At 37.4% G+C, this 25,388-nt stretch overlaps 2 protein-coding genes across 6 annotated transcripts in view; both read right to left on the bottom strand.

Annotated features, from left to right (window-relative positions):
- The window catches only part of cntn5 (contactin 5), a 120,099-nt gene that overhangs the window by 23,054 nt on the left and 71,657 nt on the right, over positions 1-25,388 (bottom strand). For 2 of the 4 annotated variants that reach the window (XM_004560506.2, XM_004560505.2), the window contains exons 6-12: positions 24,424-24,519; positions 22,922-22,945; positions 21,055-21,258; positions 11,798-11,900; positions 5,385-5,566; positions 1,803-1,939; positions 1,510-1,639 (exon numbers count right to left, since the gene is read on the bottom strand). In XM_004560506.2, coding sequence (XP_004560563.2) covers positions 1,510-1,639; positions 1,803-1,939; positions 5,385-5,566; positions 11,798-11,900; positions 21,055-21,258; positions 22,922-22,945; positions 24,424-24,519 — 876 coding nt within the window. The remainder of the gene's footprint in view (positions 1-1,509; positions 1,640-1,802; positions 1,940-5,384; positions 5,567-11,797; positions 11,901-21,054; positions 21,259-22,921; positions 22,946-24,423; positions 24,520-25,388) is intronic. The other 2 variants (XM_004560508.2, XM_004560507.2) reach the window with 1 other exon arrangement.
- LOC143412496 (uncharacterized) lies at positions 15,635-17,698 on the bottom strand. Of its 2 annotated transcripts, none has more exons than XM_076873389.1 (3): positions 16,939-17,698; positions 16,477-16,793; positions 15,635-16,232 (listed from the first exon to the last, which is right to left on the bottom strand). In XM_076873389.1, the coding sequence occupies exons 1-3, from the start codon at positions 17,676-17,678 to the stop codon at positions 15,913-15,915; spliced, it is 1,377 nt and encodes a 458-aa protein (XP_076729504.1). In that variant the 5' UTR covers positions 17,679-17,698; the 3' UTR covers positions 15,635-15,912. The 2 variants fall into 2 exon arrangements, with proteins under 2 accessions (XP_076729504.1, XP_076729503.1); XM_076873388.1 differs by having other exon boundaries at positions 15,635-16,268.

Raw genomic sequence — 25,388 nt, forward strand, 5'->3', positions numbered from 1 at the left:
TGTGCGTATTTGTTTTAATCAAAATAAGAGCAGGCCTACAGCTGCTGGTGGCAGTACCCGTATTACTTCACCCGCCACGCTCCCATAAGAGCTGGATCGAGGACAAGATCACAGACGTGAGGGCAGCCGCTGCCCCCACATAGCCTCTAGTGATCGCTCATCTGCAGGCTGTTATTAGTCATGTAATCTGTCCTGATAGTGTTTGCTTGTGGACATCTCCACAGAGCACAGGTCACCAGGAAGATGTGCCTGGGGGTTATACTTATGAAAACATTCGTCAACAGTCTCTAAATATCACAAGTGTGACTCTGTCTCCAAGGAGGGCAAAAAGCACCTCCTCGTCAGCACAGATAAAACTTTTTAGAAAAACAGCACTTTTGGTTCTTGCAGGCAAGCCTTTGAATTTAAATCAACTGAGCAGTGATTGTTTTACACTGGTTTTATACTAATCTTTTAAATATTGGGCAAAAAAAAAAAAAAAAACATATCCACTTGCAGTAAGATTTTCAAAAGGCCACAGACTTGCCTTCAAAAAAGGGCAAGCCATACAGACAGTAAATCAAACTGTCCCTCAGGGAAACATGAAAGGGGAATGGGTGTCACAGATGTGTCCCAGTATAGAAAATGACAGGGAGAAAATACTGCATCAAGACAGAACAGTGGACAGCTATTCAGTATGACTGTTATGTTTTTTACCCAGGAGCCTCAAGAAAGAACACAGCTTCTTTGGCCTTTAATATCATTAAAGTGCTTCTGATGGAGGTTTTGTTATGTACAAAAAACCAAACCAGCAACAAGAAAAAGATACATATACTCTGATACTCTGTTAGAAATGATGAGAAAACTTCACCATCAATATATAGACCATGTAGGCCGATATATTAATGGTTATAAGTGATTATTAAGTGATAATAGTAATGACTGACTAATAAATGGCCGATGAAAGTCATGTCCGGATCGAAGATTTGTTTTCCTAAGTAATGGGAGAAGTAATGTAGTCTGGGCTTTGATGACAAACGATAGAGCGAAGATAAGATTCTAATGGAGTCATTAAACTCCATCAAAGAAACCATTGATGTCTTCCTCTTAGTGTTTGCTCCCATTAGTATAAATCTATACCTACAAGTCATTGGTTTTTGTTTTCAGAATAAGGTAGAATTATTCAGGACTCTCCTAAGCTTAATGCTTGCAGACACCTCACTGAATATAACTATAAGAGGCGTTCTTTTATTCATGCCGCCCACCGCCTGGGTTAAATCAGGGACCATTGATTGGCAATCAGCACATCTCACAGTTCAGAGTTCTCCGCTTGCATTTCAGCAACCCGCCCTTACCTATCATGTAGTACCTTATTCAACTGTCAATACTGAATGTCTGCAATTTATTCTTTGCAGACATTCAATAAAACAATATGCAGAAAGGGAAAGTAACATAATTAAAGTAATTCACACCAACCCTTTCTGTTTTTGATACATTCTTTTGCTCAACTTAAATCCATTTAGCTGATACCTAAAATCTGGAGTTCAGCATTAGAGTAGATGGCCGCATATTTGTTTTCTGCAACACACTGGTACATTCCCGAGTCCGCCTGCTGCACTTTGTGAATGGTCAGTTCCCCATTCACTATTTCAAGTCGACCCTGGAACAAAAAAAAAAAAAAGAAAAAGAATAAAGGAATATCCCTCCTGGATGCGGAGATAATTTGCAGGATTGTACTGCATATAGTCGATGTGAAGATTCACAAGGATGATTCAGATGTTCCATAGAGCAAAAGAAAGGGTACTGTGAAGTAAAATGGGTACCTGCGATGTCAAGGGCAAACCATTACGAAGCCAGCGATAGGTGGGCCGGGGCCTCCCAATGGCCTTGCACTCCCATTGGAGCTTCTCTCCACTATCCATCTGAGTATCATTAATCATTCTGACCCACTGCGGGAGGGCTTGAAGATAGAAAAAAAGATTACGAATAAGTAATGTATCCTTGAAGTGCACACCAGGTACAAGAACGTGCATGCATGAATACATCGTCAACGTACAACGTAAAAGGCTGAATTTTGTATTAGAGTTGAATAAAATCAGTCACTGATTAAAAATAAACTATTACGATTACTAATTTATAAATTAAGTTTCAAATCAGATGTGCCATGTATTTGATGTTTGTGTACATGTTGCTTTTATTAATCTCAGTAATATTTTATGTTTTAATTAGTTAATTTGAGCATTTTAATCTTTAAAACCATCAAGTCTTTTGTTTTTGCATTCTCTTTCATGTACACTAATGTTTTTTATTTGTTGTTTATCACTTAACACAAAAGTCCTCAAATCTGGGCACTCCTTAATGTTTTTTGGTAACATGAAACAGAATAGCATGAAAAAGCAAAAGAGAAGTTTTGATTCATGTACTGCACAACAGATCTATAGCTTATTTTGGGGACAAGAAGTAAGTGTATTAAACCTTTATATTAATTAGTACTACAGACCATGCAAATTGTTTTTGCATGTATTTTGCAAGAAAAAAAATTTCAAGCCCAGCTTTTTATTGGGGCTCCGATGTGTAGAAAGCCACTCTCGTAGGGATCACTTTCATGTTTTTGTGTTATTGTCAAGCTAACATACTCAAAACTGTAGGGAGGTGATAGTAACTGAAGGAAATCAAGAACTAAAACTTATGTCAAGAGACAGGAGCACTTTTGCACTGAATCAAATCAAATCCCAAGTGAGTAAGCACTGAAGCAATTTTGCTTGTTTGTTCGCTACACTTATTTGTATCATGTATGTCAAAATCTTCTATCTTTCCTTCCACTTCACTGCTGGTCCAAGGCCAAGGCAAACTATGCAATAAGCAACTGCCCTTCCTGGGGACTCACCATCAGACTTTTCTCTTTTTCTCCACAGCCTACTTTCTTATGTTCCCAAGGCTCCATCCACATTTCCTGTTCAACTCCACATACTGCAGAAAATCTCTCTCACAACTCAAGATCTTAACACTGTATAGGCTGTAGGTTTTTCTTTTTATCTTCTAGTCTCTTTCAATCTTGCACCTCTGATCTGTGGTTGTGACTTTTTTAAATTCTTGTACATTTACAAGATTATAAAATATACAAGAACCTTTTACTGGGGCAGGAACATTCTGTCAGTCTTGTGCGGGAAAGAAAATGCTAATCAGCGAGTCACAAATCCAGAGTATTTCTAGTTTATTTTAATCCCTTTTAGCTTGAATGTCTTTCACTCTCAAACAAGACCTTATAGGCAAACATCAATATATATATATATTAGGGGTGCAACGCTGGGGTCTATCACACCAGGCAAGACCCCAGGTGCAGGCTGTGTAAAGATGCCCCAGAGACAATCCAGCACATAACAGCAGGGTGCAAGATGCTAGCAGGCAAGGCATACATGGAACGCCATAACCAAGTGGCCGGCATAGTGTACAGGAACATCTGTGCCGAGTATAACCTGGAAGTCCCGAGGTCAAAATGGGAGATGCCCCCAAGGGTGGTGGAGAATGACCGAGCTAAGATCCTGTGGGACTTCCAGATACAGACGGACAAAATGGTGGTGGCTAACCAACCGGACATAGTGGTGGTAGACAAACAGAAGAAGACGGCCGTAGTGATCGATGTAGCGGTTCTGAATGACAGCAATATCAGGAAGAAGGAACACGAGAAGCTGGAGAAATACCAAGGGCTCAGAGAAGAGCTCGAGAGGATGTGGAGGGTGAAGGTAACGGTGGTCCCCGTGGTAATCGGAGCACTAGGTGCGGTGACTCCCAAGCTAGGCGAGTGGCTCCAGCAGATCCCGGGAATAACATCGGAGATCTCTGTCCAGAAGAGCGCAGTCCTGGGAACAGCTAAGATACTGCGCAGGACCCTCAAGCTCCCAGGCCTCTGGTAGAGGACCCGAGCTTGAAGGATAAACCGCCCGCAGGGGCGTGCTGGGTGTTTTATATATATATATATATATATATATATATATATATATATATATATATATATATATATATATGTGTGTGTGTGTGTGTGTGTGTGTGTGTGTGTGTGTGTGTGTGTGTGTGTGTGTAAGTCTAACCAAAAAGTTGTAATGCTTCTTGTGACAACTTTTTGATGATGTTTTTGGCTTTAGAACTCACTTTAAATATATTTTACTTAGCTTAGCCAAAGCTTATACATATATTTCTGGCATGTTTTTGTTTAAGAAATTAAATCCTCCAAATAATGTCCATATTAGCGTATACTATGACACACCTTCCCAACTTAAATGGTGCACATTTCACTGTGGTTTATTTCTTGTGCAGTGTGCAGACAGTGTGACACCCGCATTATTGAGCTGTTTCTCTCACAATAACATGCCAAGCACGTTCTATTCTTTCCATATGGCACCTTCAGTAGAATACTTTTTTTGTGTGGTTTGATTGAATGATTATGGTCAGAAAGGTCTCCCTCACAATAAAAGTGCAAACTACCAGCTAACCTGTGTAAATTACATTTAGTGTGAGGCTGCTACAAATTAGGCTCACTATTCTCCTTGTGATGTCAAGAGAATGGAGGTTGCCAAGAAGAACAGGGCCTTGAAAACGTGTCCTACCAAGGTTGAAGCAGTCCATTATCTTGGGCCTAGCACATGGCACAAATACTGAGGAACTGGGAGTCATGCAGCCTCAAAGATAAGTTTATGATCACAGAAGGCGACAAACCAGGCAGAAATTCATTATTAGAAAACTAAAAACTGTTCTTAGGTGAAATTCACCCCAAAATGAATAATCATACACAAATACAAAACAGATAATGAAAATTCTTGATTAAATTTTGCAGTTCTTCAGTATTTTTTAGATGAGATGTATCATCAATAAATAAATAATAATTGTTAATAATATAAACAATACAGACAAAAAATCAAATTATGCACCTGGGAGCAAACACAGAAGTCTATTAAGCATCAAATGAACAGGGATGTAGTTTAGAAGAAGACACACTTATTAAGTTCTCTCTCAGCTCAAACAAAACAACACATTCCTTGCTGTGATGAATCCTTGCTCTTGGATTATCTTGGGTAGATCAATACATAATTATAGCACGGGCTGTTCAGCAAATTCCTAAGGAACAGTCTTCAATTTGAAAACACTAAGTGGCAAAGATTACTTTATGAAAAATGAGTAAGAAATTCAGAAGGACCAAAATAGCAGAGCTGCTGGTTAGACTGTCATTCCTGGAATGAATGAACACTTGTTCTAATACAAGCACATTCTTAGATAATGCATAATAATGGAGTGTGTGTGTGTGTGTGTGTGGTAGTGGTGGGGTGTTTGCCAACACCACATAATCAAAATGTGCCATTTTTTTCCCTAAACCAGTGAAGACAAAAACATGTAAAAATACTTAGACTCACTGTAGACCTGCAGATGTCCCTTGAAAGCAGTGCTTCCTCTTGGATTCTCAGCTTTGCATTCATAAGTTCCCGAGTCCTCTAGTTGAATATTGGGAATCTCTAGCACAGCCTGAGATTTACGGAGTCTTGCTTTCTTGGGGATGTTGCCATTTATCTTCCTCCACGTGATGGTTGGCACTGGGCTGCAAGAAGAAGAAAGTAGCATGGCACACCACAGCATGTAATACAGTAGCATAAATAATACTGAACTACAGTATAAAGTGTACAAGCAGAATTACATACAGTACGATCATGATTCAATTCAGAAATAATCATTTAAAGAAATTCAAACTCAGGGCTTCCTTAAGAAAAGGGACTAGAATAACATGTACCATATAGTCACAGATAAATGATCTTGTAATGACACTTTCAAATGCTCCAAGAAATTTAGGACTTGTCTTTAATAAATTTTAAATATATGCAGCCTGTGAAAGCTTTAAAAGATATTTAAACCTTTTGCATCTTCAACTCTCCATCACTGATATCCCTCTTTAATGATCATTGACTTTTGAATGATGAAAACAAGTGGTTTAAAAGTTTGAAGTAAGAATCTTTATGGTGCTTTTGCATTGAACTTTTTTTGACTCATAAAAATGTATACAAATACAAACTTTATGTAAAGAGCTTTAGCAGGGGGACCTTGCAGACACTGCAAGACTAAAATCCATCACAACGCAGTTTGTGTTACCTCTGCTGTTCTTGGTGGGTATCGTCCCAACTGTCTTCTGAAACTCCTGCCATATTTTTTGGGCTGATTCACCACGTGATCATCAACACTCCATGAGGCAAGATTTTGTATGAAGCTCTGGATCAAGGGTGATTTATGACCATGTTATATTTCTTCCACTTCTAAATAATTGCAGCAACATTAATCACCTTCTTGCAGGCCATTCCGGCTAGGGCTGTGCGATATGACCAAAATCTCATATCCCGATATAAGAATTCTATCGTCCCGATAACGATATAAATCACAAAAATGTAAAATTTTCTGTAAATTCTGTGAATCTCGGGCAGCTCGTCTTGCGGGAAGTGTTTTCAGCTGCGCGTCATGTACCTGGAGTCGAGTGTTTTAACCGATGCATGAAACGATACATTTTTAGACATAAGTTGTAAAGGCCGCCGTTTCCTTTGTGAGTATTTATTACACGGCGTGCTGCGGGGAAAAGCCTGTCCTAACGTCTGCGTGTAAGGTTTATTTTTTAGCACCTGGCGGCTCTTTTTTAATTCTCATCCGTAAATAATCTGCTCTTTCACGTGATTCCGTTTATTTTGAAAAGTCTCAACAGGATCTTGAGCTTTATTGCGAAAGGTTTATGTGGAACATAAACAAGCGGACACGCGATGTATGGCGTTATTTTGGTGCCACTATTCTGAGCACACGTAAAAAAAATTTGCAGGTGCAAGTGTTGCATTTTGAGGAGAAATTTATTTTGAGCAAAGAAAAGCTAAATTTGAGTGAACAAACTTCATTGCTGCGTGCAAAAAATGTATTTCAGTGTTTGAAATAGCTTTTCTTCACTCAAAATAAATTTCTCCTCAAAATGCAACACTTGCACCTGCAAATTTCTTTTGCGTGTGCTCAGAATAGTGGCATAAAAATAACGCCATAGTAATGCTGTTACCGTTGTTGTTGCTAACCACAACGCATAAAAACAGGCGCTTGTCCGTCTGTAGTGTGGTTATATTAAATATAAGAGAAAGAGAGAACTTTAAGAAATTAATATAGCCACTACAGTGACCATCAAAACGATGAAAAAATATTGCCGTAAACAGTTTATTTTGCGACACCACGAAACGATAGATGTTTTTATATCGTCATCTGATATATATCGTTATATCAAACAGCCCTAATTCCAGCCTTCTGCAGGTCTACAGTTTCTGTCCTTTGACAGCTCCTTTGGCGGTGAAGAGGTTGGTGAGGTGAGGTTGAGAGGTTGGAAAGGCAAAAATTGATTCTGTGGACAGATGTGCTTCATACACACTGAGATTAGGAGTATTTATAATTGACTGAATGATTCCAATCTGTGGAAGCCAGAATTCTGGCTGGTTTGTGGCAGATCAAATACTTTTTCATGTTACATGTTTTTTCCTGTATTTTTGGTTCATATCATGTCTCTCTGTAACTACCATAAAAATTAGAGACTGCTCATTTTATTTATTTTATTGATGAACAAACTCACTCATTTAATTGAGCGTGTTTCTAAATACAGCAGGGGATTGAATAATTAGTTCCATCACTATGCTGTATAATTTCTATCAAGATCTTGAGGTAAAAGACAACTTTGGCTGTCATCTTTCATTTGCACATAAGTCATGAAAACCCATGATAGTAATTTAATGTTCTGCTCTGCATATCAAACAATGACCCTTTGACCACCCACGATAGATGTGTCTCACTTGTTACAGTAAATATATATATAATAGATATAACAGATACCAGACATTCGAGGAAAAGGGACATTATTCAATATACAAGATCAGGGTTTTTTCTTTTTAAATAATTGATATTCCAGCAACCATTATCAATGCCTGTTTATTCATGTATTCCCCTAAAGATCCCTTTGATAGATTACTTGCACATGCAGAGAGTGAATGTCATCCTATGTATAAGCACAGTATCAGTAGTGACTATATGACTAGATTTGACAGTTTTGTGAAAGATAGAAAAGTGACACCATACAAAGCTCCACTGAACCCATCAATCATTTAGTCAAGACAGAAATGTTACTCCCTTGAGCTGCAATGGACTCAAATTAGGATTCATATCACGTTTTATTAAACAAATGTTTCTTTTTCATTTTGGACAGAACCTCCGTGTGATGTTCGTGACTTGTGAATAGGAATAGTTTATAGTTTCCAGAAAGAACATGTTAGAATTACCAAAACCCCAGATTTCTGAACATGAGTATACTCTTATCTTTACTAGAAAGAGTCACAAAGACTTAATCAGTATTCATGAATATGCCATTGAGTTGCTGTGATGCACTTCATTGTATGTTATTGATGGACAATTTTCTGGAGACCTTTGCTCCAACTAAACTGTTGACAAGTCAGATAACAAAGGAAATCTGTAGGGACTATGAGAGGTTGGACGATGGGGGTAAAACTTCCTGAGTCCATGGAAGGATTTTGCTTTGGAGACTGAATAATAAGCACTGGGCCTGCACATGTTTGCTGGACTGGAAGGGAACAGGTTCATTCATTGTATGAAGTCTTCCTGTCAGCATCTTCCTGAAGCTGCAGACAGGTAGACAGTAGACTCTGAAACCCTGGTGATTGTGGTCTGTTTCATCAAACTCTAAAAGTAAGCATTTCATACCCTAACATTTTGAATGAGTCACACACTGGAGTTTATGTGAGGTGTTATGGTTTTCAATTGAAAAATGTACCTAAAGGCAAGCTCTGCAGATTACATATTAATTAGCAATCCACACAATTGATGCGCCCTCATCTGGACTTGTTCCATAATAAAGGTGCAAAATTAAATCTAATACCAAAATATAATAAAGAACTTGATTCCTAGATAATGCCTCACTATTTAGCTAATTTGCTAACTCTCAATTTCTTCTTTAAAAAAAAAAATATTTCCAAACCATTTTAAAAGAAGTATCCAAACGAAAGACAAAGGTGTTTTTATTAACGTTTGTATCAGAGCACAAACATTAACAACAGCACAGAGAGTATAAAATGTGCTGTGTTAAGAGGTACAGTTTCATGCTGACTAAGTGGTCAGCTTTAACTGCAGGGCTTCAAGAGCTTGATTCCCTCTGGGATCACTGAAACTAAAAAGTATATCTACTACTCTAAAGCAATTTGGATGAAACCTTCTAACACATGCTACATATTATATTTTAAGTGGAAATGAGTGGGTTGAATGTGTAACCCATCGAATGTACAAGGCTTTTTGAACTACAATGAACTTCATAGTCTAGTAACCCTTGAAATAAAAGCAGCTAACAGAATTGCACTTTCCAGAGTTACTTATAGATGATCCTGTGAAGGCAGGATTTCAACTTGAGGGTGCGTGGTTCTGGCATTTATAATTATCAATCCATCTAATGTACAATTATCCAAAGTTAGGTCACAGTAATAACAGGCTGAGCATTGTTTTTACATGTTCTTCTCTCTAGCAACATTTTCTAGTACCTCCCGGGGGATCCTTGGGTGTTCTAGAGCTAGATGAGATGTATAATCTGTCAGTGGGTTCTGGGTTTATCCTGGGATCTCTTCCCAGCTGGGTGTGCCTGGAACACCTCCAGAGGAAAGCACCCAGGAGGCAACCTAACTACCTAACCTACTGAACTACCTAACTCTCCTTTTGACACGGAGGCTTTAATCCAAGCTCCTTCTGGATGTCTGAGCTTTTCACCATATCTCTAAAGTTCAGCACAGCCATCCTACGGAGGAATCTTATCTGGCTGTTTGTTTTTCTGAACTTATTTTTACGGCCATTACACAGATTTTGTGATCAAAGGTAAGGGTTGAAACAAAGATGGACTGGTAAACTGAAAGCCTTGCCTTTCGTCTCAACTCTCTCCTCAGCACAACAGTCCTATTGCTATTGCTGCACTAATCTGCCAGCCCACCTTCCCATCACTCATGACTATGATCCAAAGGCCTCCCTCAGTCCACAGCGTTCTCTAAGAGAACCTCAAAAAGGCCTCAGACTTTTCAGGGAGGCAACATTAAAATCAGCACATCATTGATAAAAACTTCCAAAAGGCCAAATATTTATGAGTGGAGCTTGAAACCAAAAATGTCTTTTTAATTAGTTAGATTTTTACTTTATCTAAATTTCTGCTTTTAAAAATACCTTTGAAATTATTTTTCAAAGGTTCTTTCAAAGTCACTGGACTCTGGAATTACTGTATAACTGTAATATGTATTTTGCTTATTATTTCTAGTCAAAGCTGTAATTTACCTTTTTTATGGATGAAGGAACTCAGGAACCACAGTGATTACTAATTCTACATGGTGCAGTTAAACAAAAATCTTGATTAATTCCTACAGACATCACTAAAATAGCTCATGATGTGAACATAGTTCAAAATTCCTTCAAGTTAAGAGCAGTATTCATATTGTTTTTGTTTTCATTGTCTCATTGTTCTCTTCGCCCTTCAGACAATCACATCAAGGAGCTTTGGCATTCACACAAAGAGCTTTTCTGCCCTGTACTAGATAGCAGTGCCATCATACATATTGATCAACAGGAGTACAAAACCCATTTTAACTTCATTTTCAGTGCTATATAAAGACTGGCATTTCTTAATGGGGTGCATTGATAAATCATTCATCTCTGCGTAAAAGGGTAAGTCACTGGGATCACTGTCTGACTGAAAGCTATCATGCACAAATTACTTCATTGAGGGAGGCACAGGGCAAGAATTCAAGCTGTTTGGCTGTTCAGTGGGTTTCCCATCAAGCAGACTGTTCAGAAACTCCTGCTTTGCTTGATAGAAAAAGCCAAGGGGAGTGAGATTATAATACAGTGTCTATATATTTAGGGAATGACCACCATAATGTGGATAATTAAATTAAATCAAAGTAAACAATTATGAGGCCCTTAGTCATCCGCAGATTAGAGACTGTTTGCACTTAAGATAGGAATGAATAATTTATACTGCATAAATACTAAATAAAGAGCAAAGATGATAAATTATTACCAGAATTATTTTGTGTCATAAAAAAAACACCACTGCAATGGTTTTGCAATCTTGCTGATTAGACTGATTTTACCAATAAAGTTCCGCTTTTCGTCATCTAGCCTACCTGTGTTTAGAGATAAAGTCTTTCCCAATTTCAGAACTTTGACAAAGAAAATAAATATTCCAAAAGGCAATATTGAAGCCAGTAGCACTAACTTTAGTAACTGTGGAGAGTGGTTTGGATTTAGTCTCTGTGGAATAAAGAGTGTTCCCTCCTGGCAGACAACTATTACCAATTTCCCTTTTTTTCCCTTCCAAACACATAACCTTGGCTTTCTACATTCATAACGGACCCTGAAAGCACCCAGGAAACACAGCTACATTAGGGCTCTCAATTATAAGAACACATGGGTCCCTAGGGTTGAATTCCCCATTCAGTCCCCCCCCCACCATGCACTAACATGCCATCTAACAGCCAAGCTACGATGCAGCACTTCTCTACACTCACTTAACATACTGCCTGAAGACAAGATATGCCTGCTTCCCATTCAGGTAATGGAATAATGTAATTTAAGGAAGAAAGAAAAAAAAAACACAGGCAGGATTATCTAAAGGATCTCTCAGCAACAGAGCAGCGATAGGCTGTACTTTACTGTTCCTGGTGATTAATATGATAGTGCTGTAATAAACAACTACCAATATTTGCGCAATATGTCCTTGTTTACTTACTTTCCTAGAGCGAAGCACTCCAGTCTGACAGTGACTCCTTTGGCAACCAGAACAGATGTAGGGAAATGCACTTCAATTTTGGGCTCATATTCACCCATGACACCTGAAAAGGGTTAAGAAAGAGAAATTGTACTCATTAGAAGCAGGTATTGCAATAGCTGGTTGGTCTCCAGTTTGCTATTATTCCTTTGCGTCTTGCAGTGTGGACACAAAAACAGACAGCAGTGATTTAACAATTTGATGTTATGGCGATTTGTTCAACTTTGTTGCCCATATACAGACAAACAAAGAAATAAAAATAATTTAGGCACCCATTTCCTCTTTCACCTGCAATTTTTTCAAAATAAGAGTAACAACTGAAGGATAAAATTATATGCTATAAATGTATTCTTCCTAGAGATTTGTGTTGGTTAAACCTCTTAAAATGAACAGTATGTTAAATCAAAGCAGTGTTTAGGTGTGGAATGCACATTGTGCACACCATCTGGAAAATCATTTTAACCATGAACCTTAAGTTTATACAGTGTTATTTTAATAAGACTATTTAATTGACAGAGCTGTAAAGCACACAACTTGATAATTATATTTTGAATCCCTACAAAAACAGTGGGTTAAAGCATGAGCAAGATTAGCTAGGGTTAGCACTTTGGTAGATTGCAATTTAATTTGTCTTAATATGTCGCAGATACTTGGAAGATGTGGGAATGTAAGGAAAAGTCTGTAGGTGACATATTAGCTTTATACGAAAACACAAACAGCACATTAAGATGACGTACAAACAAAAAACAAACATTCTCCAGCAGAAGAGACAAAATGACTCCTACTATTGTCCTCAAGAATTAGTAATCCGCTCAACAATTCACAAACACATTGTGAAGGACACAAGTGATAACATGTTATCAGTCTTGCTAAGTGCCACTATGACTAACACCTCTGTTCTAAGCCATCGCCAGAGGACGTTTCCTTTGTTTATTCATCTGTATGTTAAGCCGGCTATTTATTTTCATTTACTAGGATGATGTGTCAGAGATGGTAATAAACAAAAAAGAAAAAAAGTGTAACAAAGAAAAACATCATCATTTAAAGGGATTTACTGTTATCTGTCTTATTAAATGGGTGTTTGCAATACGAATATTATCTGAATGTTTTACTTTTCTCAAAGGAAAATATGTGTTATATTTAAATCCTTTATTTATCCAGGTAAAAGTCTCACTGAGATTAAAATCTCTTTTTCAAGAGCCAAGGCCAGGATAGAAGCAGCATTTGTAACAAATACAAATATAAATGAGCAAATATAACTGACACACAACAAGCAACGAGCAAGCAAATACAGCATCCAGTTCACATGCAATAATATGAGAACAAACGCATCCTCAGGAGCATTCACACTGACCAAGAGAACCATTTTTTGATCCTTAAAAAATGATATAAAACCCCTCAAAGAAAATCTATTCTGCCAATTTCAGGTTCTTCTGTAAATGATTCCAGGAAAAAAAGGGGGGTGACATACTTTAAAGCTCTTTCTCCAAACTGGGTTCTGACTCTGGCAACGATTTGCAAAATATTGTGCCAGTGAAGGCAATACTGACTACTTTTTACACAGAGATTAACAGTGTATACATATATAAACAACCAACAGGAAAGTCTGCAGGCATACAAAGAGAGCCGCTTAGCAGCAGCGTGAAGAGAACGGTGACATACGGTAATGTTAAATACACAATCATTGCATTTGAACATCACACATCCACAGCTGAACTTGAATACACATCAAAACATATCAGAGCATGTGTAGCACGACTCCACATGCATTATAAAGTACATGAGCACCAGGACAAATGACCCGCTTGACATTTGAGAAACCATAATTACACCTTCTACTACATGCACCTGACACTTTTTATGTGATAAAATGAATGAAGAAAGGGAGTGGGGTTATTGAATTGTGGCCCACTATGCATGGAAAAGGAGTTTTATGATATTTGTTCCAAAGAACTTTTCAATTTCAATCTCATTCTCAACATTTATGGCTCCAAAGCAGCCCTTCACATATAATGAATTTGCAATATTTCACTGGCTCTTGCCATAGTATATTCAATATCATATTCAGTCTCAGTGGCTGGACTTGATAGAATTGGAAGAACTAATGTGTAGACTCGGTGTGCTAAAACATTACCAACCCTACAGCGTAGCATTATATTTTATGTTCCAATTTCATTTATTAATCACATGAAAATTTGATTATTTTCTCGTTGTATTTCATTCTTCTGCCAACCAATTTCAAACTATAATGCCTGTTAACTTTTACCGAAAATCCAAGTTAATACAAATTTAAAAGAATGTATTATTAGGCCTCTGACCCAGCAACAGATAGGTTTTATGATGCCGATCAAAATCAAAACTTCTGAAACTTTAATTGAAAATAAAATAAAAGGAAATAATAAATTGACAACTCCGGGTCATATATGCACTTGATTAATTAATCTGTGCATGTACAGATTATATGCATTATATGCACATTATATATTTGTTTTCATTAAAAATAGCACATTTAACGCTCTTTAAATTAAATGTTTTTAAACTTCAAAAAGAACATAGACGTATACAATGTGCTATTAAGAACAATGACAATTATTTTCTTTCCTTTTCAAATGTGTATTCATTCAAGGACAGGGAGTTGTTTTGACTATGCCTCTACAGTATGTTGGCCAAAAAAATCATTCTGACATCCGATATATCTATGAACCAGAGGTCTTCAATAATAATTTAGTAAAGTGAAGCAGAGAAAAACATGCCCATGCGTAGATGTGCCTGCAAACATTGTCTTTCACTGATATTATTGACACAGTAGTGAGACAGAAAATATGTTATGACATTAATGACAGCTGTGCTGCCGAAGCCCAAATAAAAATTGCAGCACTTATCTGTATAAACGATAAAAATACACCATAGATTTTGGTTGCATTTCTGTATTTATAAGGTACTCTCCTAGCTACATGAGATTTATTGATGGATAAATTCCTTATTTTTCACTAACCATAAGACATGAATATATCTGCAATTTTTAGTCCAGTTTCTTGAATTTTGTTTTATTACCTCAGATTTAGCTACTGTTTATCCCTATAATGCCATTTGTATCATATTTAATACATGAGTTTCTGAGACCTCTATCTCATCAACATGATCAATACTAAACTCTTTTTTTTTGTCTAAAATTGTTGTTAACAAAAAGTTGCCAAAAACAACCAATGTATCAAATGCGATATCATAAACACCATGATATAGCAAAAAAAACCCCAAAACTTTTGTGGATTTTGTAATAAGGGTTAATAAATATCTCAGTTCCAAAAAAATCGGAATTTTCTGGCTATTTTTTGATGGGTTGGGTCTTACGGAGTTAATATAAAAGCATGCATCCATAACTTCTGAAGCTGTAATCAGTTTACTATCAGTGACAATTTACTTTGTAATGTTTTTATGCATAACAAGTATCAACAAAGGCAATTATGTGACAGCTTAAAGCATGCACACCTAAAGTAAACACGATAGGCCGCTAACGCAAAGCTGATTAATGTAAAACTGCTTTGAGGTTTGTGTTGTATTTAATGGAAATAATATATCTATATGTTAAACAAAAGAAGGATGTTAGAGGGAAAGCAAAAGCAACAAAACAGCTACGTACGTACAGAGGTGGAAAGAGTACTCAAAATTTGTACTCAAGTACAAGTACTGTTACACTGGTTAAATTGTACTCAATTACAAGTAAAAGTACTGGTGTTAAAAAAATACTTGAGTAAAAGTACAAAGTACTGTTCTCAAAAACTACTCAGAGTATTAATTACTTTTTAACAGACTGATGTTTTATTCTGTTGTCAATAGCAGGCATTCAACTCGATTCACCAGTATAAATATTTATGTTCAAAGCACATTTTTCAGATGAACAAGGTATAGAAAGGTAACTTGTTTTGTAAATAAATGTAGATATAAAAGGAGGAATTTTGTTTGTTAAAACAATGACAAAAATGTTTCTGAACATGCGTAGAACCATTTAAACTTTTCCCCATACACTGAACAACAGGCAGGTAAGTGTCTTAAAGTCTTAGCATTTCTTTCACACTTTACTTTCTGAACCTTTTGTTCAGTTTCAGCAAGAGCTGGTTTTCTAAATTAACAGAGGCAATCCGACTTCGTTTGGCAGTGAAGAGTAGACCAGCACAGCTAAAAAGTCGTTCACACGCAGCAGAAGCAGGCAGAGCTGTGTTCAGTTTAAGAGAGAGGTTTTTGATGGCTGAGAAGGAGTGCAGCAGCTCCATGGTGTCTGTGGCACAAGCAAGATAACCATCAAGCTCAACTGCACTTTGCAGCCTTCTGGAGATTGGTCTGGAGAAGAATTCATCTTCATCAGATGACTCTCTTTGCTGATCCTCACTCTCATGCTCTGTCGTTTCAAGATGTTGTCTGATGTATGTCAAGGCTGTAATTGCAAGTAGATAACACAATTTTGTTATTTAAATTTCAGTGATTATTCCTGAACACAAATTTAAAATCGGCAAATTCTCAAAAAGGATTGTTTAGTATTCAGGACAGACCATCAATAACTTACAATGTATTAGGTGAAATACTCACTTAAGCATGTGTTCAAATGTAAAAATACACAAAAATGGGATCACATGAATCCTTACCAGCCTCTGTTACATCTGCTCTGTCAGTCCAGGAAGTCTTGAACTTGGGTAAGAGGACTGCAGCTGCAGCCAACTCTGGATCCTCCATCATCGCTCCAAAACGCTTTTGAAGGCCATTTTGCAGGGCTCTGATGAGTGGCACGCATGTCTTGCTTGATGTCTCCAGCCTGCTAAGTTTGGACAGTAGTTGTTGGATTACTGGCAGGAGCCATCCCATAAAGGAAGTGGACTCAGACTGAAGGATGTTTGAAGCTTTCACCAGTGGCTTCATGGTGGTACAGTACTCCCTTAGGAATGCAACTTCTGCAGGACTCAACCTGTAAGACACAACAACAAAACCCACCATGACTATAATAGGGATCTTCTGATTTAATATTAAGAGTCTGCTCACGTTTTTAACCATCCATTAAGGAAAATTCACAAAATTTGAAACCATATTGGTAGGTGTCCAATTTTACTCACATTTTCACCTTGAACTCCTCACAAATGCTCCTGATGGCATCTTCCCCCTTCTCATCAATGATGCGTATTATCCTTTCAATGGCAAGGTAGGTTGAATTCCATCGTGTTGCATTGGGACGAATGATCTGTAGCTCACACTTGTCCTCTACCACTTCATTAGCCAAATGAGATCGGCCAGTTTTGTTCCAAATGGCCTGGCATTTTGCAAAGGTTGCACGGGAGAGCCTCTTGTAGGTTTCATTCATGCTCTCTGCTAGGGCAGCATCAGTTGTTGCCACAAGGTTTAGCAGGTGACATGCACATCGCTGATGAGGCGGAAGTTGATACTCCAAACCAGAGTCTTCATCAAGAATTGCACTTGCCTCATGGTAGTCCCTATGGTCAGTCAGGTCAATAATTTCTGGGTCTGCTTCATCTTCAGCTTCATCTGCATCATTTTGTGCCCCAAACATGTGGAAGGCCTTGACAAAGTTGGATCCACTATCAGTTGTGGTTCTTACAACTTTGCCTCTAATCTTGTATTGGCAATGGATATCATCAAGCGCACCAGCAAGCATGTCAAATGTGTGAGACCCTCTCAATCTTTTGCATGCTAGTGCTGCAGATCTTCTTTCCAGGGACGCTTCCTCTATCCAATGGCATGTGACTCCAAGGTAACTTTTCTGATGAGCTGACCAACAATCAGTAGTGGTAGCAACAAATTTGACTTTATCCAATGCTGCAACCAAAGTCATCTTCATGTGATCAGCAGCTTCACAGATTCTGGCACAGACAGTGGGTCTGGAGATGACTTTGGCTTGAGGTTGTAATGTGGTAACCAATTCTTTGAAAGATAGCTGTTCTACCACTGCAAATGGCTGTAGACCCTCACATATGAAATTGATGACAAGCTTGTCAACAGTTGCTTGTGGAACATGTTTGTTTGCAGCTCTCAACATCAGGTCTGGTAACTTGGCTTGTGTATTTGCTGAGAGCTTGTTTGGTGTGGCTGTGGTCTTTCGCTGTCGAGATGTTGATGCCACAGTGATATTGTACTGCTCAGTCTTCGATGGATGTTTCCTCTGTAGAGATAAATATTATCATACGTCAGGTTCATACATTACTTCATAACATCACTGTGATTAACACTAAAAGAAAACACATTTTTAAAACATTATTCAACTAGACTTGAGCTAATCTTTGATTGTTGAGCATAGTATAAAAGAGTGGTGAATTGGTCAAATTTTGCAGATATATTGCTGTATTTATTCACAAGTGTAAACCAATTTTGAACGATCATTGCAAAAGACATGAATTTCTGTATACATTCTAAGTTCTGTAATATGTATACTATCTGTAAAAAGAGTATCGACCAATGTATCAGTATCTAAATTTTTAACTCCTTTTTATCAGTATCACCCTAAAGTTTTCAGTATTAGTCAGGTCCTAAAAATACTAAGAGAGCAAAATATGTGTATCTAGCAAATCTAATTTAAGAAAAGGGATCACATACACAAAAATGCTGCCCATACAGCTAACAAATAAAACCAATCCACATTATGTTCTTTAAAAAAAGATATCATATTGGGAAACATATAACCCTACTGATTAAGAGCCATGTCACTATGATAGACCTATATCAGGCCAATGATACTGATCAACTGATCCATCAATCGGGCTCTGGTACATGTCAGCTGAGAGCTGGAAGATTAATTTGAGATGCAGCTCAGCACTGTGTTCAAGTTTGTTTGTTTTTTTAAATAGGCCAGCTGATTGTAGGCCTGTGAGTTTTAAATGACTACAAGTTTAATTTATTGTAATGACGGTGGTTATCCAAATAATAAGCTAAAACATTCCTACGAATTGTAGCTCAATTATGCATGCACACACGCACATTAGCTAGCTCCGTCTTATTTTAATATCAGGCTAACCAATGGCGGTGACAATATCTTAGCCAAACTAGTAACCTTAACACACATGAAAAATAAGAAAGCAATATCATACACGTATAGTTGTAAAACCTCTTACCTCAATGTGTTTTTTTAGATTAGATGCTGAAGTCTTGTAAGCTGAAATGACTGTAGAGGTCAAACAAAGTTTGCACTGCATCTGGACGCTGTCTCCTTTTCTTCCTCTGTACACGAAAAATTCCTCCAGGTATAGCCACGGGCACGCGTCCTCCGTCTTTTCTACGTCGTTTTCATGGTTGACAGTGTTGTCCTCTGTCTCCATTTTGGCTTCTTTGTCTCCAAATCTTTCGTCTATAAAGTAGTTTATACTCCACCATTTAGCACCTCCAGACACCTGTGCCTGCTGCTGCAGCGGAGTTTATTCTTTGCTTACGTCTTAAATTGGCGCGGTTGCGATTGCACGGCCTTATTGGCTGCAAAAATGCAGACGAAAGGTTTGAATATTAATTCAAATTGTGGGCGTACTCAGTAGTGACTTTTGATTTTATAAGTAGCGAAGTAGATTACATGGTGTAAGTTGTACTCAAGTATGAGTAAAATTACACACTTGAAAAATTACTCGTAAAAGTACAAGTACCCAAAAAATGTACTTAATTACAGTAACGTGAGTATTTGTAATTCGTTACTTCCACCCCTGCGTACGTATATGCTGTACGTGCTTTACACTGGTTCACATCCAGAACCACAGCAAAATAATGCTATGTAGGGCAACACTGTGCAATTGCTTCGAAATTCACTAAAGCAGAAAATCAAAGAGGTGTTTCTGAGATGAACTGTTTTTAAAAGGTGTATTAGTCTGGAGTTTAGCGTTTAGCCCCGTTCTGCTGAAGGTGGATTGTGATCTGACGATCAATGGCCTCCAGCTGGGTATAATGGAACCCAGATGCTTGTTTTGATTAAGAGAGTGAGGGCTGGAGCTGACAGTGGTGAGCCACGCACAGATCCAGCTTGAACTGTCTGCTGTGTAATAATCACTCATTTTTACTGAGGCACAGATTGCAGTGTCTAATTGGTCAGACTCCAATGACTGAAGGGTGGGAACAGCACGGCAACATTTGGGCGACTGTTGTGATGTGCGCCAATGTAATTTTCAGAATTTTACACCCAAATTCACAACATAAGAGGCTGCTAAGCATCATGAGATTTGAGCAAGAGATGCCAAGACGTTCTTTGGCGTAATGGACCTACAGGTGTAGTGATTAGATTTGGCCGTGTTGTGTTGCAGGTGAGGGTGCTGTTCTTCAACCCATGTGTCATTACCAAATAGGACACGGTTGGTGCAGAACTCATTTTCCTTCGTTCATTCACTATTTGAAAAAAAAAACACAGCAACAACTAATCTTCTGTTTCTTTATCCAACCATGAAAAATATTAAAATGCTAATAGCCGACTGACCATATGCCCTTATGACTACATTTTGCAGCTCAGTTACAGAGACACAAACCAATTTAGCACTGTTATGTGCAAAGTGTTTTGTATGTCTCAGAGGGCCACTTCACACAAGGTTATGCAAATACAGAGCAAGAATCTTGCCGGAAGGCATGTAATTGTAAAGAGGTAAATTTGCGTTGTAACATTTGGAACAAACGTGTTTCTGAGGCACAGAGGCCATTTCACAGATTCACTAGGGATGTAATCTCAGTGGCTCTTTGAAACCTTGACAAAGACAGGCACCTGCGTGAAGTGATGGACGTTTCTCTGTGTAGTCGGATGTAAAAAAGCCTGTAGGTGAAATCCACACCTGTATCCAACAAACAGCTCCACACCATGGCTCCTGAGAGGCTAGTATAAAAGAGCAAATTCCCATCCACAGCAAGGGCCATTGATTCAGTTAATTTTATGCAGGAAAATGATTTCCCCGATGGCCAGTTTCACCAAAGCACATTGTGAGCTAAGAAGGCTCCCCGCACTAATGTTAAAGCATTGCTCACTATCTATTTATGGTGTGTATGGAATTCAAAACGCCCTCTACAAACATGAGGCTCAGTGGAAAGCAGAAGAACACCCGACTTTATTAACCTATCTGATCTGAAATTTTCCTCCAAATGCATTTCTACACAATATTGTACACACACAGAATATAAAATGTAGTTTTAGCTTTCTGTTACTGTCAAACAAACATTGAACTTTAAAATTTTCTGTGTTATGTACCCAAAAAAACACTCACCGTCGGTTTTCAGTGTCAGAGGTGTTGGGGGACTAAGAACTCTTGCATTTGTCACTGTGTTTTTCACCAGACAGATGTAACTTCCTACATCAGAGGGCTGCACCTTCGAAATATAGAGGTTTCCCGTGTCCTGGGAAATGAAGCGTCGACTGTCCTCGGCGACAAACGAGGGGAATTCATTAAACACCCAGCTGTAGATAATCTCTGAAAAGCAAGTTAAGACAGATACTGTACACATTAGGAAAAAAACTTTTACATGTATGAATTTTGATCAGCTCTTTATCTGTGTAAGAGTACCCAAAAAGGTCTTCTTAACCTCTTTAACAAATAAACTATTGCAATGTACTGAAATATAACATTTATATACTAAAAATACACTGGTTATGAATTGGTCTAAAGTACTGTATAGACGCATTTTGCATTACTGCTTATTGCCTAACACTGCTTAATGCTCAATATAATACTGAAACAGTGATGATTTAAAGGAGTCATGAGTATGGATTTTATGTAGCAACAAAGCCAATTGATCATCAGAGACTAAATTAATCTAAAAAATAATATTAAGGTGCTTAAAGTTCAGAGAAGAAGACTTTAAAGACCCTGTTATTTGCAGGGAGGTTAATCTAATTAACCGGTGATTATCAGAAAGGTAAAACTAGCATATGATAGGGTATCATTCCAGGACAGAGTGATTCCAATAAGCTTGGTCATGTGTATGAACGTGCTTATGAATGTATTCAGAGTCATTAAAAACAGATTTAGCTGGCTTTTATAGCAAATAATTCTGAATGATTATCGATGTAGATGGATCACAATCTTTTTTAGATTTCAAACAAAATGCAGTAAGAGTAGAAGATATAAATACCTGATACCTGTAATAAAGTACTTGGTAAGATGTATTGTATTTTAGCCATTTGTACCTTATGAATGTGGCAGAAGTGACAGTTTAATGTATGGATAAATGGATAGATGAATATGGTAAATACAGAGCTAAACTGTGACATATTTCCATGTGTTACACATTTATACATAGCCAAGATCAATATTAAAGTGTGAAACACAATTAAATTCAATCTGTGGAACGCTGCATCCCATTGAACATTGAACTTTTGTGCTACAACTCTTCGATCTGGATCCATAATCCATGAAAGAAACAGACAAAGAAAGGATAAGCTTCTTGTCTTCTTGGTAAATAATGAATAACTGATGTTTTAAAGATGCAACATTATTAGTGCACAGATCTTATGACTAAATTCAACACTCAATTTAAGCTCAGTGTTAGTGGACTCCTAAATACTGTATTTTAACAGATTACTGTCCAAAGTTAGCATCATATGTTGCTATTCTTCCCCGAAGAGGGAAGAACAGGTAAAATAGTGATATTCCAGATTCTGGTCCACAAGTCAAACAGGACCCTGTAAAACTAAAAAGAATAACTTAACACAGAATATCATTGCTGATATAAAAGATAACAGACCTTGTTCTAGACAATAAGCATTGTCAAAGACGCCAGAGTTTCATTACACTCTTTCTATTCTTTATACGCAGCATTTACCCAAAACACACAGAAACTTCTCAAAACCATCAAACGGAAGATGATCAACTTTTCATATCTCAGTGACTCACAGCTATTTTTACTCACAAGGCCTTTGCAAAATAAGTGACATTTTAATGTCTTTGAATCCTCCCACAGCCATTTTAGCCCAAACATTTTTTAGCACTCCCTCTTCAATATGAATTTGAACTGTGACACACCAAAGCATTCATCACAGTAGGATATTCTATGGATGAGGCATCTAATCAAAGTTTTTTGAGATCATTTTTCATTTCGTGTAAGCAATGCCGAAGAAATAAATCATAATCTTACCTGTATTGTGTTTTTGAGTATAATCTGTAAATATGAAAAAATAAGCATCAAAATAAAGGCTCAACAACATGTTGAGACTGGCCTCTCATATCCCTTTTAAACCTAAAAGTTAATATCACAACATAAAAAGGGGAGATCAAGTACTATTCATTTTTGGCCTAAAGTATGATTAGTGTAGCAACGCTTTTTGTGGATAAATGCAATGCTGTAAAAGCTTAGAAGCTTAGGTTTATAGTTGAGGGAAGGTAAGCTTATAAAATAGAAATCAAGACAACAATATCCAAGCTTGTTCCCTGACAAGCAGTTTGTATCTTACTGTATCATTTAACCACATATATACAAGGAACAGGTACAGGAAACCAGAAATTTCTTAATCAACAAGCTAAGGTCCTTCAATTATTCTGTGTAGCACAAATGTATTTTGTAGATTAAATTTTCAATGGATTTTCTTATTTACTCTTTAAATGCTGATTTTCTGTTAGACTAATAAATTTTAAATCTAATGCAGTTGCCCTGAATTACGCATTTAACGGCTGAGTGATTGTATAATATATTCTGTATTGATCCACTTGGCCCGCATAATGAATATAATGCAAGCAATTCAACACAGGGGACTTAAAGTATGTCATTATGAAACCTGGGTCAATTTTACAGTTTATAGTAGTAAGACTGCAACAAATTTCAAAAGACAGAAAATCACTATTTCCATTATGCTGTCATCATGCTAACATCATTGCCAGTGTTTGATTTCAATCACATGCCAATCAGAGTTCCAAGCATTCAAGAAGAGACCTTGGTCAAAAAATTAAATGCATGTATGTATGAGGGGTTGATTTTCAAACTCCCTGTGAAAAATTCATATTCACACATACTCCTTGAGCAAGGGCAACATCTGCACTATGACTGATGAAAAACTTTAAGGTTGAGAAAACTCTGTACTACACTTACATCTGTCAGTCATTACGCAACATTAATTATTGACTGCGTCTCTTTTAAACAAGCTATTTTGTCACCGACTCTCTGGTTGCTACCATGAGATGCAAAATGGCATCTAGAAATGTGTATGGGTGCTGAAGAGCACTTGGCAAACGTTCCCATGGGTGCAGTGCAGGAGAATGACAGAGCTGATGCAAACAGAAAACCTCATAAGAGCTTATATTTAAGGACGACTATAGAGAGGGATATTAAATATATGGCATTAAAGATGGTGGCTGTGTGAAATAATTGGCCGTGTAACATTTCTTTCTAGTTGTAATGATCCAGTAAATTTAATCTTTCATAAGTGGAGTTCTGGCTCTTTGGTCACTGTAACTTGGCACACTAATATGAACAGCATGGATAGATGGATAGACAGGACAGTGAACAGCTATGAAATATAAATAATCAAAATACAATGCATAACATAAAAATAAACAGTGGGAGCAATAACTCACACTGGAGTGGTAATAAAAGCAAAAAATGAATTTCTTCTTCTGCCTGTGATTGAAAAACTAAACTCTTACCTGGTGAATGGGGAGGAGGGGTACACATGAGTACCACACCTTGGCCTTCACGCACAGAAACCCCACCCCGGGCCTTTGTACTGAAAGCACCAAGATCTAGAACAGCATGGAAACGAAAGCTTTCAGTGCAAATAAAAAGAAATACAGTAAGATATAATGAATTTATACAGAACCATCATTATTTCTGCTGATAGCCTTTGACTTCATCATTTGATGAGGGAAGTAATTTTGATTTGGTGAGGTAACAATAAAGCTTTTGTTCTCCCCGAGTGATAGTACCTCCACAAAAACATGCTGTACTCAGCGAGAGACAAAGAACAAACAGACAGCTTATGTATTTCTTTTGAAACTACGTACTTTGAACCACTACAGTGGTAAAAAACAACAACAGGAAAATGTTAAAAGCCAGTAAAAACCAGAAAGTTGCATTTTCTTTTCTATTTTACTTTTTTAATAAGTTCTAATTTAAATTACATGGAACTTTACAATTATAGAGTTATGTGTCCAAGTATGTTTTTTTGACCCTGTTGTTACTGTTCATGACTAGAACAATGGATGTTTCATTCCAGAATTGTAGCTTTTTGGAGCATAATGATGGCTGCTAACATTTAGCTGAAGCAATGGCAAAGTGTGGAGATCAAGTGACAGACCTCTAACCTGGGGCAGGTGATTAGGTCTTCATGGCCTTCATTCCATAGTCTTTACAATTATGCCTCAGAGTGACTTGTGAAACCGACTTTGTGGCACATTTAATGAGAATTGTGGTACATGCCCTTTAAATATCATGTTTATATATACACAGCATAGTCAGTGTCTTTAAAAACTGAAATAAAAAACCCCTCACTGGATTACTGAACTTTGTTTTGGTGAAATAACTAAAGGATAGTTCAGGTAGTGACCACACTGAAAGATTAAGAAAAAAAAACAAAACAGAAGAAAAAACATTGGGTATACGGCACTTTTTC

This window comes from Maylandia zebra, linkage group LG14 (genome assembly GCF_041146795.1).
Source record: "Maylandia zebra isolate NMK-2024a linkage group LG14, Mzebra_GT3a, whole genome shotgun sequence".
NCBI lineage: Eukaryota > Metazoa > Chordata > Actinopteri > Cichliformes > Cichlidae > Maylandia > Maylandia zebra.